Source organism: Falco rusticolus, chromosome 4 (genome assembly GCF_015220075.1).
Source record: "Falco rusticolus isolate bFalRus1 chromosome 4, bFalRus1.pri, whole genome shotgun sequence".
Lineage (NCBI taxonomy): Eukaryota > Metazoa > Chordata > Aves > Falconiformes > Falconidae > Falco > Falco rusticolus.
The window spans coordinates 8663439-8681835 of record NC_051190.1 but is presented as its reverse complement, the minus strand read 5'-3'; the positions used below and the strand labels follow the sequence as shown (position 1 = coordinate 8681835).

Sequence of the window (18397 nt, the reverse complement as noted above, 5' to 3'; positions counted from 1 at the left end):
TTTTTTTTTTTTTTTTTTTTTTTTTTCTACTTGAAAGTGAACATACCTGTTTTCATTGACTGGCTTTTCCTGGTACGTTACCCCTTTACCTGAACAATACTGGCTTATTCCGCTATCTGTTTTGTTGCAGTAAGTTAAAGAATTCCCTTGCAAAACCAATAAAAGAACTCTGTGTTGTAAACACAGAGTTTTATCGCTATTTTAATGAGAACTTGTTTTACTTATAACCCTAACCTGTGAGTTTAAGTGAATATGCAAGAACCACAGCTTTTCTAAACATGACTCTAATTCTTAGAAGATGCTTACAAAGAGCATAAAAAAAGCAACCTGGAAATACTTAATGATTTGAGCATGGGAAAGGAAAAACTGTATATACGTATTGTATGTATGTAAATACTTTCTGTTCAATCTTGTTATTGCTGTTAGCCTGACCTGTGCTTCTTCTTAGTTTTGGAAAACACATTTCTTTTTTGCAGAATTGTGCCAGAGGTGAAAAGACATGCTGCAGTTCGGATCCATCCTCTGAATCAAGCAGAACAGAAACTCAGACAAGGGCCTCTGAAATCTGAAACGACTGCCCCATCCATCAGGCTTTTCTGAGCTGGGCGTCTCACAAACTCTTCTGCTGCAGTTGCTTCACATCATATAAATAATTTAACATTCACTAGAGAAGCAACTTGAACAGGTTTCTCATATCCTATCGGATAGCCCCAGCTACCTGATTATGAGTTGTCCTGAGCTAAAGGTTTTTCTTGCTCAGGAAAAACTTTGGGATATCTTGGTCTTTCATTGGAGAACTTGAAATGTGGAAAACATTCATGGGATGAGAAAGGTATTTCCTTCTCTTCTGGTAGCAAGAAAATATAATAAAGGGACAGAAAAATATAAAAGGAAAAATCTCAGGATATTTAAATTATCTGCTCAGTCATACAGTTCTATGACAATTCTACGTTTCAGATCCCTTTAATTATTTAAATCAGGTATCACCAGACTTGCAGTCTCCATATTTTGATGGCTAGAGCTGAATTTATAGCGTGTTCTTCAGTACACGCTTCACACGCTTCAGACAGTGATTGCTGTCATGAGAAAGGCAGGCAGGAATAAATCCAGAACTGCCTGGAAACTGCTTCTGGTAGTTGTTTAATGAGCCTAACCTGTTAACGGTAACTAAAGGATGAGTCCTACAACTGCAGTCAGAAGAAAGAATCTCTGGAACTCCACGTCAAACTTTCTCAGAAGCAGAGCATGTTATTTGCCATAGAAATTCAGACCACAGCTGCCGGCTCCTTTGCTGTCAAGCCCCACGTAGAGAGAAAAGCTACTCTTCAGTTACTGAACGGGCGGAGGGTTACTGTTCTGTCTTGATGGCTCCCTTCTATAGGGCAGAATGGCACCAAAATGCCAACCAATTATTCACAGTAAAGAAATTAGGCATTTGTTGAAAACTCATCTCCTGCAGCTCTGCTTCTGAGACAAACTCTGCATTTCAGCACTTAGCTATCAAACCCACTCCTTGTCAACAGAAGTTATGAACAGACATAAAAATAAAATTGTTCTAGTAATTTACATTCAATTTGATTGCAGCAAGAGAGCTTAATGATTCTTAGAAAGATACATGTGGGGAAGGGGGAAAGTAGTGAAAATTACCCACTGATCATAACTGTCTTGAAACACTCAATCCTCAGAAAAATTCTATAAAACTCTGAAGTGAAAAAGCTAAGAAAGAAGTTAACCATCATCATCAGATGAACTAGAATATCACTAGCTTTTTTGCTTTCTGTTCACTTACCACAGAAGCAGAAAACAGTTGAAAGCCTGAAGATCTAAATAACCCCAAAGATGCATGGCCCCTTTTCCTCTGTCTGTTCTCTTTCTGATAATTCATCCCTGCCATGCATGCAAAGCAAAAGTGATGTGAAAGTCTTCCTCTGAAGCTTACCTTACTTGTGCACCAATTCTAGAACTCTTAACCAGTAACATTTGAATACACTCATGTCTCAATAGTTCCACATTAATTTCTGTTTTCCTCAGCAAATAAATAGGAAAGAGTAGGCAAGCTAAAGTGCTCTCCACTGAAAGGGCTTATCCCTAGAGCTATAAACCTGGAAATCAATTTGTTGTAGTTCTGGTATTAGGGCAGTTGAGAAGTTCTTAATTTGAGCTCACAGAAATCAATAAGAATGCTACTAAACTAAGAACGGCACAGCTGAAGCAATTTTTTTCTTTCAGAAAAAAGTATAGTATTTTCCGAAAGAAAAAAAAATTCAATAGGAAAACCTAAAGTCAAAGACTAACAGATGCTTCTATCATTTAGGTGTGTCCTGTTATGCCTTGTAGTTCACTCACTCACTAGACACTCATGTTTCTATTCCATTTTTCCTTTTTTTTAGCCCTCTAAACTGAACTGCCGTTCAGTTCTTAAGAGTCTGGGGCTTTGTTGTTGCTGTTGGTTTTTAACGACGTTCTGAATTCCAGGCTTACTGTCCTTATCTGTCAATTAGTACTGAAAACTTTGAACTGTCCAGGAGACTCAGTAACAAAAAGACTTCTTCAGAGCATTCCTACAGCACAGCTGGCTGTACCCAAATCGCACCTTCAGCAGGATGAACATAAGCACGCAGAACCTGACACAGCATCGCAAGTGTCAGAGGAACAGAAAGACGAACACTTTGAGAGCAAGTTCTGTGTGAGGCACCTCAGAGAAGAGCTCCAGAGGCAGATTCTACAGCCAAATAAACTATAATGTTTCCAGGGTTTGTAGCTACTTCTTGGAAGAGTTGCACAGGGCTGTGAAAAGGTAACGGTTCATATTGGTGCTCGGTAAGGATCTCCTCCTCCTTCCTGATGTATTACAAGCTACAGGTACACTGTCCACACCTCATCCAAATACAGCTCAGAGCACTTAGCTCCGCAAAATATTTCCAAGAAAGTCTAAAAAGAAATTTGGGCTGTCAGATCTTACATCAGGTCTCCAGGCCGGCAGTTTAGAAAAATTGATTTCTGATTTAGGAGGTAAGCAGCCTAGATAAATAATCCACAAAGCACAACAAACTTCGATGCTCCACTGCTATTTTAAATGTACTTTTCAAAAAGTCATTTCAGACACTGGTTCTGAGTGCTGAAAGTCCAGCAGACTTCCCTTTCCGCCAGGAATGTTCAGGACCCTTCACGAGCTGACTTCAGTCTTGTGGACATGATTCTAGCAGCCAGAAAAATAGCAATGCCAATAGACTTTAAATCTAGATATCATATGCCTCATTCAAAATTAGCGAGATAATAAATATGCAAACAGACTTTTCTGAAATAGTAACATGGAAGTAATGCACATGTTATAATAGGAGTTTAATAAGATTACGTCGAATAGCTAGTCTCAATTATCTTTTGTCCTTGCATTTTCCAGTAACTGATATCAATGTAATTACCATTATTTGATTAAATTTTAATTAAATACCTAAGCATTTAATAATCCATCATTAGAAATTCTTGCATGATATCATCATACTACATAAACATTTAGGTCAGAATTTTTTAAAAAGTAGCAGCAGCAGCAATTTAATTTATGCTTTTATGTCTATATTTAAACTCTGTATCTAGCAGCTGAATTTCAAAATTACTAAAAGTCAGGTAGCTCCCTTTGAAAGGCAACAATTAACTATCTAGTAACATCAACAGTTGCAGGATTAGGCCCAGAAGCTGTAGAGTTTATGTTTAGGGACTAATTCTCTTCCCCAGCACTCTGCTATTTGTGCTTTCTCCTAAACCTTTGAAATCTCACCTTTTGTAGGCTTTCAAAAGTCATTAAATATGACTAAAATACTTTAAAAAGTATATTGTTCAACCACGTAAACCATCAGAAAATCCATAACTATCTGTCTGCTGATTTCACAAGATTTTTTTCTATAGCCAACATATATACTCTAAGAGTAAGGATGAGATTTTTCAAGGACACAAAATGCAATTGGGAGTTAGCAGCCAGCAAAATCGAGCAGGCAGGTACCTAACTCTGGAACAGTTTTGAAAACCTCTTCCTTAAGACTCAGCCATGTGTTATAGATCTAAAAAAAATGAATAATGAAAAGCAGCCTTATACCATTATTCCTTTTTTATCCCACTAAATTAAATTTAAGCATATTCTTAAAAGAAAGCAATCCTTTCCTAAAAACTATTTGATTAATCCTCTTCTAGCTTTCTTACATAAAACTGAAATAAGGTCAACCACCTTAAAGTACTGGCACTCAAACCTCTCCTATCTTGTAGAGAAAGTGAAACTACGACAATCAGAAAAGAAAACATTTAGTAATTCAGGTGACATCAACTAAGCACTAGCTTTGATTCTATTAAAAAGAAATAACCTTGCTTTTTTTCCTATCACATCACACACACACAGAGAAAACTCAGCTGGAATGTAAGGCGAGTGAACTAATGAACTTAATTAATGCACACAAAATAAAAGAACTACCCTGCAAATATGTATGTATAATGAAACTGTCCACCAAATGAACCAGTAGTATTAACGTACTTTTGGATGACTTCTTCCTGTCATTGGGGTCAGAAGAATGAAAGCTGGGTAGGAACCAAGTATTATAAATATTTATTGATCCTAAAATTAATATTTTAAAAAAAAAAGTTTCTAAATAAAAAAAAGTACAAGTTACTTTTACTGCCTCACTGAGAACTCCAGCACCGGTTCCACTGCTGAGCATCCACCTCCTGAGATCATTGAAAACCAGAAAGGATACAACACTATGGTAGAGTTCAGATGGTAACAACGCTTTATGCATCTCTACCCTAAGAGCTCAGGTACAATCACATAAATACCCCGATACCGCAGAGGACTCAGGTGCCCCCCCGACGCCTGACTGCAGTTTAAGCTGGCTTTACCACCTCGCTAGCGACTGCGTAAGGAAAGCAGCTGGATATCACATGGGTGTATTCTTAACACAACAAAATCTGCCCAGTTTCTAGTGGTTTGAGGAAATGTGGTGGGAGGAGAGCGCCTCTAAACCTCTGTGGTTATGTCAGTGGCATATGCAACAAATTCTTTGTTATATGACAGCTCCAGGGAAGAGTTTTCCACTTCAGAGCCTCTCCCAGGGGTCTGAATACAAACTCCACCATGGTGCTTCTGTGAATCATAACAAGGCAGTTCACATCTTAGGAAGCACTTACCCAAGCACAAAGGAAGTAAATGATCAGGAGGGCCAAATTTCAGTTAACAAGAATAATTGCAAAGGAATTGAAATATTTTTTTTTTCATAAATCACCTCCAAACAGGAGGTGTCAACCTCTTATCATCACACACAACACCAACACCCCACCACCACACCACACCCCCCCCCCCCCCATTTTTCTCTGGCAAACAGTTAAGCCAACAAAACTAAAAGATGGCTGTAGAATCACTTCTAAACGTATAACTCCCAAAACTCTTGCTAGGTCTGTTCTTGGCAGTTGGCCTCATATCGTTTTCTTTATCATGTTAAAGCCACAAAATCAGGAGGAATTAGTTCATTTTAAGCAAAGGCAAGCACAAGGACAGCGTCCCATATAAAGCAAGACAAGCAATTCTTTAAGCCTATGGAAGTATTGTGACAATACTCACTGTAGCAATACAAATGGTAATTTATCTTATATCCCCAAATACATTCATTATTAGGCATGATTAAAGGTAGTAAGTCCACTTAACAACAACTTGAAAAAAGTCTTTAATAATACAGAATAACCTGAAACTATACCCACCACATGAGAAAATGCTGTATTGAGTTAAAGGTTCGAATGTAAGTAACATTTATAAGGTTATTTCCTCATAACTTGCTAAAACTGCAGCTCTTGGTTCACAACCCTAACAGAAAAAATAATCTTGCAAAGCCCAAATACTGCAGGGTAAATCTTTAAAAGTCAGTTCTCACCGATTCTTAGTTCAGCCACTACTCAAACATGCAATAAGTAATGCTGATGAGTTAAATATCGTATCACCCATTTTGATTCATCTCTTTTGATTCACTGAGAATTTTATTTATGTTTATAACTACAAGGTTTTTGTTTGCAGTGCCAATAGATTCAGTTCAGGGATAGATAGCTTGGTGCTTAGACCATTATACAGCATTACGGTATATCGATTAAAACACCTATAGAATAACTAAGGACAAAACTAATAATGTTACTAGGGAAAATGCCCAGAGGTGATCAGATCTAGCCTAACCAAATAATATAATTCCAGCTTTGCTGAAGAGAATACCAGCAGTTGAAAAGATGAACTCTTACAGTTCTTATTTTAAGTTGGTATTTTTTCACAGTCAATAAAAATATTAATATAATTTTATTTCTCCCTTATATCATTTTTATGTCCCGACGCAATATTATCTATACTGTCCTCAAGACATAGAAGGTGATGTTGGACTAATAAAAAGCACAAAAGCACTTCCTTTATGTGCTTTCTGAATTTCCAGAATATCTGAGCACAAAGAGCGCAGACTGGTGCTGTACCACATTCCGCTAATTCAAAGCATTTAATCCTGTCTTCCACGTCGGCCAAGGCAATACAAATGCCAAAAAATTCCTCTTTGATAGCAGAATTATATACATTGTATATTATATAAGCCTTCGGTCCCCCTCCACGGGATGTACACTATCAAATCATTCTGGCTATTATTTTATATATAGCAGATGGTATTACGAGATTTTTGATAAAGAACAACAATCACCCAGCAAGGGTTGCAAAGGGGTCGCTGAAACCAAGATTAACAATTGATTAGCTTTAATGGACCGTGACAGTAATAAACAACAGAGCTCTACACAAAGATTTGATTGTCCTGTTAATGCTGCTGGCACAAATGGCTTTTAACTGGCTTCCTGAAAGTGTTAATATCTTCAAAGCCTCAGCAAATGAAGGACTTTGTCAAAGTGAGAACTATCCTGCAGTAAAGAAGCACTTACTGCGGACCTCTAAAAAATTTTCTATAAAGCCTTTTCACTGATTTATTCAGACAAGAGCTCCCTATTTCTCCAAGGCTTAAAGTTCAAAAAAATAAAAGGCAGCACACCTCTCCAAAGCTGGAATGTAATAGAACTAAAGCATTTGAATACAGATGCCAGCATGAATTGAATACAACAATAATATGAATTATCACTTTCAGAGTGCTCGTTTTATCCTTACTCCGCCTCGGACTAACAGACCTCAGTATCACAGCCCACCCGAGCTCGATTTTTTATCCTTAGCTCTGAAAATTTCACTCTATTTTCTGTTCCCATTTATGCACAGAAATCAGTATTTTGCATCATATTTTCATTGAAATAAAATGGTTTGTGATTACTGGAAGTAATCATGATAAAATCTGAAAATAGAACTTAGAGATCCGTGTATTTCTTAGAAAAAAAGTCTATGGAAAAAGTCTCTGCTTCCCTTAATGCTTAACTCAAAATTGAAATGGACACATGGCAAATATTCACAGAAGGTTTTAGAATTAAATGTAGATAGAAACCAAGTGAAAGCTCGACCTAAGAAGGCATTCAAGAAACCAAGGATATTACAGGGAAGGAGCTATTTACTCGTTTAAGTATTAAGTAACACTTTCTGTTACACCTCCCATTTTAGGTTAGATTACTTGGTTTCTAAATTAACCGTTTTTTTTAATTCTGTCTCTTATTTAAGCAAAGGTTTTTCCTTTAAACCTTTTTAGCCATGAGCTGCCACAGTGCTTCTCCTTCCTGTGCGATTCCTAAAGGCAACATTTTGAGAGAGTAATGGCATGGCTCTAAGGGCTCCTAGGTATGAGGAAAAAAATGGACACAGATCCAAACGAAAACCATTTGCACAAATCAAGGTCATACTAATCTCATCCCCGTGGGTCCCACCCCATCTGCAAATTCAGCGCTCTAAAGAACAATTCCTTGCCAGTACTCTGCAACGATGAAACATGCTGCTAATTATTGTGTTTAAAAAATCTTGACCTAAGCATACATGAAGGGAATTTAAATGAAATCTCAAAAAAAAAAAAAAAAAAAAAATAATCCACCTGCCTGGCCTCCCAACACACAAGCACTAAATACGTAACCTGTCAAAATACTGAGCTGGCCTTCATCAATTCTGTTTTCTGTAATCAGCTTCTTTCTATTACTCACATGCTTGGCTTTCTACATCAGTTCTTCTAGCAAGCTGTTGTATAAACTGTTGTAGCATACTCTGATGATAAACATCTAAGAAGGTAATTATTAATTACCTGTAAGTCCGCATCAAACTCATGTTTCAGGTAAGCATCTTCTGCAGCTTCAACAAGACGCTGAAAAAAGAAAAAAGCATATATTTGAAATAATGGGTAACATCATTAAATCTAAGTGTTCCTTCCAGTATAAAAACAGATGTTGTTTGAGAATTGTGTAATTCATTTACACCACATATCTGCTATGATACTTTGTATTGAAACAAATGATCCAGATAAAAAACACCAAAAAAACAAGACCAAGTTTTTCAAACCCTTAGCATCCATGATTGGTGGTACAAACTCTCAAAACAGCTCAACTACTAATAAATAAATATATAAGGTCATTTCTTCCACTAGTGCTCCACACCATGCAGCTCCTGTTCCAATAGCGACTTTTGAAAGAACACAAAATAATGTTGCTTTTCACATTGGACCACAGTTTGCACGTAGCAGCCCTTCACATATCTATCTTAAAATTAAAATAGGAGTTCTTTCCTAATAATGCTCTTGTTTGCAAGCAAATGAAATAAAGAGTACTTTCTAAATTACACATCAAATAGAAAAGGTTAGAAAGATCAAGACTAGGTTTGTTTACTCAGCAGATTTGAAGTGTTGTACATACAATCTTAAGATGGTGCATAATCACAGGATTTTTCTGCAATTACAGAAATAATATTTACTGAATGACAGTAATTCAGTAGTATTTTTTTCCTCTTAATAATATCCAGAACTCCCTGTAGTAGTTTTCCCTTACCACTATCATCTGAAAGAAAAATAAAAAAATATAAATGGGTTGCACTAAAACACAGCTAGTTGAAAAATTTAATTCATGTAGGGGTTTAACTATGGAAGTAACTTTAATTTTTATTTAATACCGAACATTTATATATGTACAACCCAAAGCCAATTAAAGAATGACCTGTCACAGAATTATTTTTTTTTTTGATCTATCAGACACTGGCACAGATGTATATTTTCAAGTATTTTGTCTCGTGAGGCAAGTGAGCTCCCGGCTCTCAGTAACGCTACATGGAGCTGACAGCCCTGCACACGTGTGCTTTTCACAACCGTATGCACTTTTATCAAGTCTTCGGAAATAAAGCTAAATGGAATTAGAATTCATATTGATTGCTATACCATTTGAACTATAATGGAAACCGAACCAAGAAAAATATTTGTGGTGGCCAATTCAGATTTAATGGTTCAACGAAAACCTGAAGGTTTCAAGCAAAGCCACGCTGGTTACAAGGGGGCATTTGTGTTCCCCGAGGTCTGCAAAGCCGCAGCTTGTCACAGCCTTTCCTCCACAGCTCGGGCTCATCGCACAGCTTAAGGAAGGCACAAGCCTCACCAAAACCTCAGTCCACTGCCGGCCTCCTGCATCATCCCTGCAGCCCCAGCAAGAAGGTTTTTCATACTTTTTTTATTTTAGTGCAGAGCTACAGATCTCAAATATTTGATTAAAAACTGGAAACACTACTGACGTCCAGGCTGATACAGAAAAGCAAGAGCGAGCAGATGAAGTCCACCTGCCCAGAGCCTGGTGCTCTGTGTGTACATCCCTGGATTTTGACTGGTTGCACCTTTAAAAAGCTTGTCCCGCATAAACCCAGCTGGTCCTAGCCAACCCTATTGACCTAAACTGGAATTGAACTGAAACTGTTCCAACACGGGGCAAATCAAACCAGAACTGAACAATGCAACCAGCTCCCTTCTGCACACGCACACACAGGTGAAAGAACCCAACAGCACCCAGTGCATCGCGACAGGCCATGCCAGGGGAAGCCATCAAAACCCACCCCAACTACAGCAGGGAGGTTCTGCGGAACTGTTCCTGCTGCTCCTGCAGTGTGTAAATTGTTATAAAAGCAGACCTTGCAATCTGAAAGGTTATCAAACCTTTATGTGACTCACAATTGGTTTTGTTTTTGCATTTAGATTTAAAAAAAGAAGTAACGCCAATTAACTGCTCTGAGGGGGAAGCCTCGCAGCAACTGAAACAGGTTCTTAAACTTTTGAATGGTCTCGGTCCAGCTTGAGCACGTTAGTGACCCACAAAAAGTAGTTTACAAAAGTAGCTCTCATTTTTCAAGGATGAAAAAGGCACTTCATGTAAAATAACTACTCTAATTCAATGCCTTTCCACTGGTGTGTACTCCTTTATATAAAAAAAAACATAGTCGTGTTACTACTCTGTGCACATTAATACAAAAGATCATGACTGGTGAGTTTGAAAGGAAAAGAGATGAAAGAAGGATCAAAAAAATTCTCCATACAGAAATGAATGCAGGAAGAGACAAGTTTTTCTTTCTATGCTGAAATATTTATTTACTCACCAGAAGAAAAATTTAGTATTTCATGAGATACCAGTGCCTAGATATTAGTACCTAGTGGGCTAGAAAAATAATTCATGGCTTCTTATATAGTTTGTATTGATCCCAATGTATTTCAATTACATTTTTGCCTTGGTGAAGTAAATTTAAACTAAGATTTATCTCCCATGTAAGAAATAGCTAGAGAAGCATAAGATGTGTAATAGCAGAAACATCTGGAAAGGGGGCAGCTCAGAAATGAAAAGTACTGATTCGTACTTTATTGACTTATTCATTAAGATTTCAGTTGTACATTTGTTCTATTTAAAAAAAAAGTTACCTACATTTCAGCAACATTTTCTACAGGAAACAAAACAACAAAACAAGGAGTCTACCAACATGTATTTTTTTCCATGAAGATGCTGACACAAATACACGCTATGTGATTCACCCTCACAAATCTAATAAAAAAATTAAAATTTTGGTACAGTGAATGTAGACAACACAAGCATATGCTGCGTTTTCTATGTAATAGTCCTTAACCATGGTTTGCTTTAAATATCTCAACAGTATCATGAAGAAGACTGTGACAAATCTGGAAGAGCTACAGAAGAGGTAAGCTAGTAATAAGCCTAAATCTGTCAAGTGACATATTAGTGGATGCACACAGATGATATCAGAACAAAAAAAAATTGTATACAAATGTTTGGGGGATAGGTAGGGGTTTCAGTTTTGGTTCTTCGTTGGGTTTGGGGGGTAATTTTTTTTTTTTGGTTGTGTTTGGTTATTTGTTGGTTTTGTTTTGGGGTTTGTTTTGTTTTGTTTTGGTGGTTTGGTTTGTTGTTCTGTTTGGGTTTTTTTTTTGGGGGGGGGGGGGTGTTGGGGTTTTTTCTTTTGTTGTTGTTTTAAAGTAGTCTCCAAAGGGATGGAGCATCATTGAAGAAATTCCTTAACACACTGGAGGCAAAACTATAAAGCCCACGTGTAATACTGCAACATTTTTATATTGAGGACAAAAATACCTTTTAAAAATATTTTAGTGACTGAACAGTTATCTATAGCAATGACTGTCAACATTAGCACGATTAGCAATTTTAACTTAATAGATTGTAATGACACTTAATTCAAATGCCAATATATTTTCATTTGAGTAAGCATACTCTAAAATCATTGTTGTAGCAAGTAAATGCATACCAAGCTGTGGTTTTCCCGAACGGAATTGTTCATTATCTATATGCATTTACATGCAATGGATTATAAACACTGAGTGAGCATTGTTAGAGTTACACTATTTAAGGGTCTGTATTTTAGGAGTATTTACCTCTACATGAGGAAAGGTATTTGCCTGTGCATGCATATACAAGACAAGGGCAGCATATAATCTTTACATAAGGAGCAATTTGTACATTCTATGGCACAGTTCAACAGGCTCCCTCAGTTAAGGATCTAATCCTTGTAACTTCCCAATTTGTGTAAACAGCAGGAAGATTAACTGACTTATCCAGCATATCACAATGCAGGATGAATAAAAACAGGGCACGAACCAGGAGATGGAACACACATTGCACACAAAAAAAACCCCAAAATGTTCAAAACACTGTCAATGTTTGGTACTTTCAGTAGTACTAGTGTCACAGGTAATGGAAAGAAGGCTGAGAGAAGAAAAAAAATGTTTGCTTCCTCTCAATAATATTAAAAAAAAAAAAAAAATCACTGAACTATGTCTGAATAGGGTAATTTCCCTGACAAATGATATTTTGATTTCAGTAAACTGATATTCCCAGATAAATTCTCACTCATATTAGGTTGTTATAGAGATCACAAAGGAAAGGTGAATGAAACAGAATGGATGAGGGGAAAAAAAAGAATCCAACAGAAAATAAGGGGAAAACAGAACAGATGGTCATAAAGGTGAAAATAAATGGAGAAGTAAACAACAATTTCAAGGAAAAACATCACACAAACATCCAGAGCATTAGAGTACCCAGTTTAACTTCTCAGAAGTTCTTTTCTCATTCCATGTGCCTTGTGTTTCAGTTTACTTTTCAATGAAACTTCTTCATTAGAATCCTGTTTTGAAGTTAGACTAAATAAATTCATAAACATAAGAAAGTTTGAAACAGTTTCTGAACACCTCTATTGCAGAGGGTCACTAAGCCTTATCATAAATGCTGACTGCAGTTGCGTCCTTTCTTTTCAACTATCAAGTCTTGATGTAGTGCATTTATATTTACTTGGTTCCTTTCTTTTTTTCTATTTTATTTTTTTTTTTACTGCTACACATAAAACCAGAAAGGCTACTAGAAATTTATTTTCTCCAAACCAAACTGCTACTAATTTCCAAAAAGGATAGAGACTGCTTTCCCTTAATTATAATGAGTATCATCTAGGTACTGATACTATCTCAGTCCATAACATTAATGGTTTCTATTCTATAATATCAATGTGATAAAATCTCATTTCAAAATAGCACAAAAATGCTATGTTGTGATGTACCTAAACATAAAAATTAGACGTGCCATCTCAATTGTAGATGCTCCTTGTTTAGTCATTCCCAGCTTCATGCCTCACTGCTAGAAAAATAACCAAGAAGTAAAGCTTCAGTTCTGTCAGTCAAAAACCGTGAGCTTGTCAGCAGCCCTTCTACTAACATATTCTTCCCAAACTCACTACACTATGCCTTAACATTTCTTTCAGTAAGTTATGAGTCTTGCCAGTGTGAGCTGTTACCCTGTACTATGTCACGCAATGCAGAACCGTCAAGTTATGTCCCTGGGAAGATCACCCAGAGTACAGCTGCCAAGGGCCGCTAGCTCTGACTCTGCTCTGAGCAGTGGGACATCGTAGTCATTAAAGTATAGATAAACCTCTAGGAGGCTTTTTTATCCTAGCATCTGAATATCCAACCAAAAGTAAATAATAGCCCTGAACCCTAACATTCTTTCTCATTATTTTCCTATGGCATCAGATCTGTTTGAGATTCACCTCCAATACAAATCCTGTGTATAAATTCAAGGTTGATTTGAGATGAGTTTTGGACGTAAAAAAAATAATTAAAAGCCTTCCTTACTGAAAAACACCAAAAAGTCTAAACCCAAGAAAAAACTATGAGAATATTGTACTGAAAGCTTGTCTTTAAAAAATAAATAAATAAAAAAAAAAAATCAACCCCACCGCCACCCCCCAAATAATAAAAAAAAAACAAACAAAAAAACACAGAACAAAAAAACCCACACACAACAAAAAACCAAAACCCAGAACAACTATATGTAGGTAAAAAAACCCAGGAACTCCTGTAACTTGAAAAGCCTGTCTCCCAGAGTCCTATGTGTGGAGTTGTAACAAGGATTTCTACCTTAATCAAATGTAAAGAAACTTTGTTAATAAAAGACAGCAGGTAGCAAACCAAAGGAAAGCTAATCCCTGTTTTTAAGAGCTTCTTTCTTTCATATTTTGTAGCAAGTGTTCTGGTACATTAGGGAGCAAAAACCAGCAGTATTCTGTACGCAGAAAATGCAGCTACCAATAGTTACCTTACTTTGGGTGAAAGACTCGGTGCAATTTTGATTAACTTTAGTATTAATTTGAACATCTGATTTACAATCGACATTTATAGTAATTGAGCTATGAACATGCCAAAAGTAGTTATCTGGCTGCACTTTAGGAAATATTTAAAACATAGTTCAGCAGTTGAGTATATTCCTGGGAAAGAAACCAGAACTTGTGTTTCAATCATCAGAGCAATTTTCTTTACTGGCTTCTTCGCGAGCAGCCTGTGCTGTGCATGCGGGAGCACTCACTAACAGATTACCAAACTCCGAAAACATTACCCAGGTACCTTCCTATGACTTCCCCACCTCGGGGTTCATTTCAGAAGTGAAAAAAGGATTTCCTTTCCAGGAAACCTGTAAGGCTGCAGGTGCTGTGAATACTTTTGAAATGCCTGGGCAGTTTTGAGAAAGAAGATTTATTAGCATTAAATGAATTTAGGTAATATTCTGGCATGGGTGGTAATCCTGTCACAAGTCCTCCTTACTTCCATCAGCACTCTGGGGTTTGCTTCTTTCGCAGTTCATTTAGTGGAGAAGGTAAAGAAGCCAACAGAGAATATCTGATGTTGTTCATCAGCATTGCTGTTATTTCCTAGGCTCGAAAGCAGTATCACATCGCAGGGCAATGAACGCACCCATGTGCAAACCGGCCCCTCTGTCTCACTATTTTATTGCAAATAGCTTTGCTCGTGTTTGCTGTAAGCAACAGGGAAGCATTGTAGGTATCAGAGACGGATGATGACCTTGGAGGAATATTTGCTACCTTCAGAAACACAGGTGTGGTTGGTTTTTTTTTTTACACAGGCCAATTACAACAGACTTGCAGTTTGGCTGTTTTAACCCTTGAGACTTTGGGGGGGGGGGGGGGGGTGGCAGACAACAGTTTCTTCTTTCCAGAAAGCCCAGCAGCATATTTTTTTTCCCATTCTGTTCTCCTCAGCTATGAGATATTTTCTAGGAAATTCTATCACTAAAATTCAGTGCTCCCTAGCCGCAGCAACAGCAAAATTATTTAGCCCCTGTAATCTTCATAGTAGGGTTCTTACTGCTTGTAGCTTAAAACAGATATCAATCTTGCAACTAATGCCATACAAAAAAATGACTGCTCTATGACTACTATTAAATTCCACTACAACTCAACCAGACAATGTTCAGTCAACACAAGTGCTGCATCAAAGCAGAAATAAAGTATAAAAATAAATTAAAAGCTTAGCATATATAATTATTGTAAGTAACTACAATTATCCACTTATGTCCATCCAAGACTAGATTTTCAGGCTGATTGTTGTTAGTCCTAGCTGGTTTTTTTGAAGCAATATAAAGAGGTAGCTTGGCAAAGAGCTAGACAAAGAAAAGAGACTGTAAATGGATTAAAGTACATGAAACTCACATTGCATAACAGTGGTTAAGACAATCCCAGAGTAATTAGATGCATTTCTAACTTAACTAGGTCAACACTATATTTAGCTATGGCATCTGGAGATTGCCATGGCAGGGAAGGAAGACTGCAGATGAAGAAGGTAACACATTTGTCTTGTACTGAGTTCTGCTGTGCTCAAAAGGCTGCACAAAGCCAATATATGAGATACAAGATAGGCAGATTTGATAATCTGCTCCTACCATGTTATTATGTCTACCACAGAGCAGAAAGGAATGATGTGCTAACGAAGGTTTTATTCCCTACTTTTAATTCTTTATGTCCCAGCCAGCAAGGTATCAGTTCAAGTGCAGACACAACTTAATGCGGTTTCAGGGCTGTTTAAAATCTGCTTTGCCCCTCTGGGGTACAGCAGCAACCAGTTTCTTCAGCCGCCTCTCCTACCTCAGGGCCAAGGGGAAGGTTCCACAGCATTTCACACCAATCATGTAATCATCCAGGGTTCGGTAATTCTCTGGAAATACCTTTATGTATCTTTTTAATTCCACTTGCAACATGGCAACACAATTTATAAAGTTTTGCATTCAATTAATAGCTCACAACTGGTACATTGCTCTCCTCCACATAAATTTAAAAATCTATTTACAGTGTTACTTTGTAAAACACCTTCAAAAATCAAGGGAAGCTGGCCTGCGTATGTGTCTAAACATCCACCTGCATACACATACATTTATAGATATTTATTCAATAATAACCTGCAAGTATCATTATAATACTTATTCCTGTCCACTGTACTGAAATCACTAGATTAAAACATCTGCTGTAATAATCTTTTTCCCAGGTTTAAGCTACCATGTCACACACTTTACCTGTCACAATCACTATCCTGTTTGGATAATGCCAGGCTGTCTTTCTGCATTTGAGTACCGTGAGGACTTACACGACATCTGAGAAAACCCAGTTTGCCCTCAGCTCTGACAGCTCTCAGCACTACTGCTGGGCGCTTGGCAGGTGCAGCTTCGGCTTAACTGTGTTCATGCAAGTTCATTTAATGCAAAATTCTCCATCGGTAGGATTTATCTCACCTAACCTCAGCTATTTCAAAGTTGATCACGTCTCTACACAAGTTAACTAAACATCCTTCATATCTATGGGCAGAAAACTCCCAAAGGTGCTGCTTGTCCCGTTCTAAAATAACTCATAAGGTACAGGAAGAACTCTGGAAGTTTTCCTTCACTCTTTTCTGCATTAGATGTTTAACTTCATATGAATGAAGTTAAGGGAGATGAATCCCACACCATATGTGCAGCATAAATGAGCTAAAAGAGAAATGGAAGTACTCCCACGCTCGGTCCATAGGGGACAGGAGGCTTGAGGTGGCACTTTGCCCTGACAGCAGGCCAGGGACCAGCCGAGGTGTTTGTTCTGTTCACGTCTAGAAGCGCCAAGCGAAACTGATCGTCTTTGCTTTGTTCCCTCTCAGCTTTTCCCTCACTTCTGCACTAAGGCTCGGTCTCCCAAGTTAATTCAAATTCACCTAGCAATTTGTGGTCTAGTTCAACAAAATCAGCTATGATATACTGTCCTTCTTCCAGTTTCCAATCAGATTACTATCACACAACAGAAAAAAGAAGAAAAAAAAAATCAACCAAGATTTATTACTCAAAACAAAGGTCATTTCCAGAGTTTTCAGGGACTTATTTCCAGTGCCTAGCCCAGCACTCAATCACAAGACACTGAGCCTTGTCTTTGCTTTCAAACCAAGCCATGAAAACAGCAGGCATTACTCTCTCTCAAGTGAAGTCAATTGGACTATTGCTTTTTACTTCCCACAGGGTCAGGTTTTCAGTTGTTGATAGACTAAATTAAAAGGAAGAAATGTTAAAAAAAGGAAATTCAAACGCTGAATTTTCTACTAACACCTTCACAACTCCCTATTGGAAGTGGAATTTTCTAAGCTAGATATTGAGGCAAGTAGAACATTATTGTGAAGATATGAAGAAAGAAGTGCTTCATGAAGTAAAGGTGTGCTGTCTCTTCAATACATGGAGCCAGTTTAAAACAGAGATAGAGTGAAGATACTGTAGCAAATATTCCCTCTCTTACAATAACTGCCCTGAGAACTTAAACAAATCAGTATTAGCATTGTTGTATTTCTAAAATTTTATAACAAAAACATTATGTTGAAAACATCAGACGCTATTGTGGATGCAAAGCCAAACTAAGCTAGGAAATCTAGAATGAAGCTGCCTCTAACTTCAGTCCCCAGTATCACTGTATCATTTTGCCTGTATGATTTTGCTTGGTTACAACACTGAAAATACCATCTAAGACCTTTGCAGTTCTCACTGACAAAGTGATGGCAGTTGGTAACCGTTTTGATACGTATCAGTAATGGATTTTGCAAGCATTCACCCAAGACTTAGAAATCCAGCATTACATCTCAGCTTAAACAGGCACAGACTCTTTGGCCCACTTCAGTGCTGCAATGCACCCAATTCTGCCTTCAAACACAATCATGGCTTACTCCCATTTCCCTCTCTACCTGACCGTGGCCCTACCCCTACTCTTATTTCTTTCCTACCCCTCTCTTCACATCCTGAGCTCATTAAGCTCGTATTGTGTGTCCCAAACTCCAGTGCTAAGGTTTTTCATACTACTCTCCACCTCATCTCTAGCACCTACCAATTATTCTTCCTTCTTCATATCAGCCTTGGTGCCCACATTGCCAAGCATGTTCATGACAAGTCTTTTCCAGGCCCCTTCCAATATCTCCTCACTCTGCCAACCTCTATTTCCCATTTTCCCTATCTCCTGTACAATCTCACTGAACCCATCTAGGATATCTTGTACCATTTATATTTCTAAATCCCAGCACAGTCCAATCCTGTTCCCCTTGTCCCCTTTAACCACCTCATTATTCTCCATTCTCTGTTCTCCTTGTGCCAGTACCTTCCT

At 37.6% G+C, this 18397-nt stretch overlaps 1 protein-coding gene across 6 annotated transcripts in view; it reads right to left on the bottom strand.

Annotated features, from left to right (window-relative positions):
* The window catches only part of CACNA2D3 (calcium voltage-gated channel auxiliary subunit alpha2delta 3), a 467821-nt gene that overhangs the window by 317450 nt on the left and 131974 nt on the right, over nt 1–18397 (bottom strand). For all 6 annotated transcript variants that reach the window (XR_005103980.1, XR_005103978.1, XR_005103979.1 and 3 more), the window contains one exon: nt 8217–8276. Coding sequence is in view for 3 of the 6 variants with exons in the window: in XM_037385921.1 (XP_037241818.1) it covers nt 8217–8276 (60 nt within the window). In the remaining 3 variants the exon portion in view is untranslated. The remainder of the gene's footprint in view (nt 1–8216; nt 8277–18397) is intronic.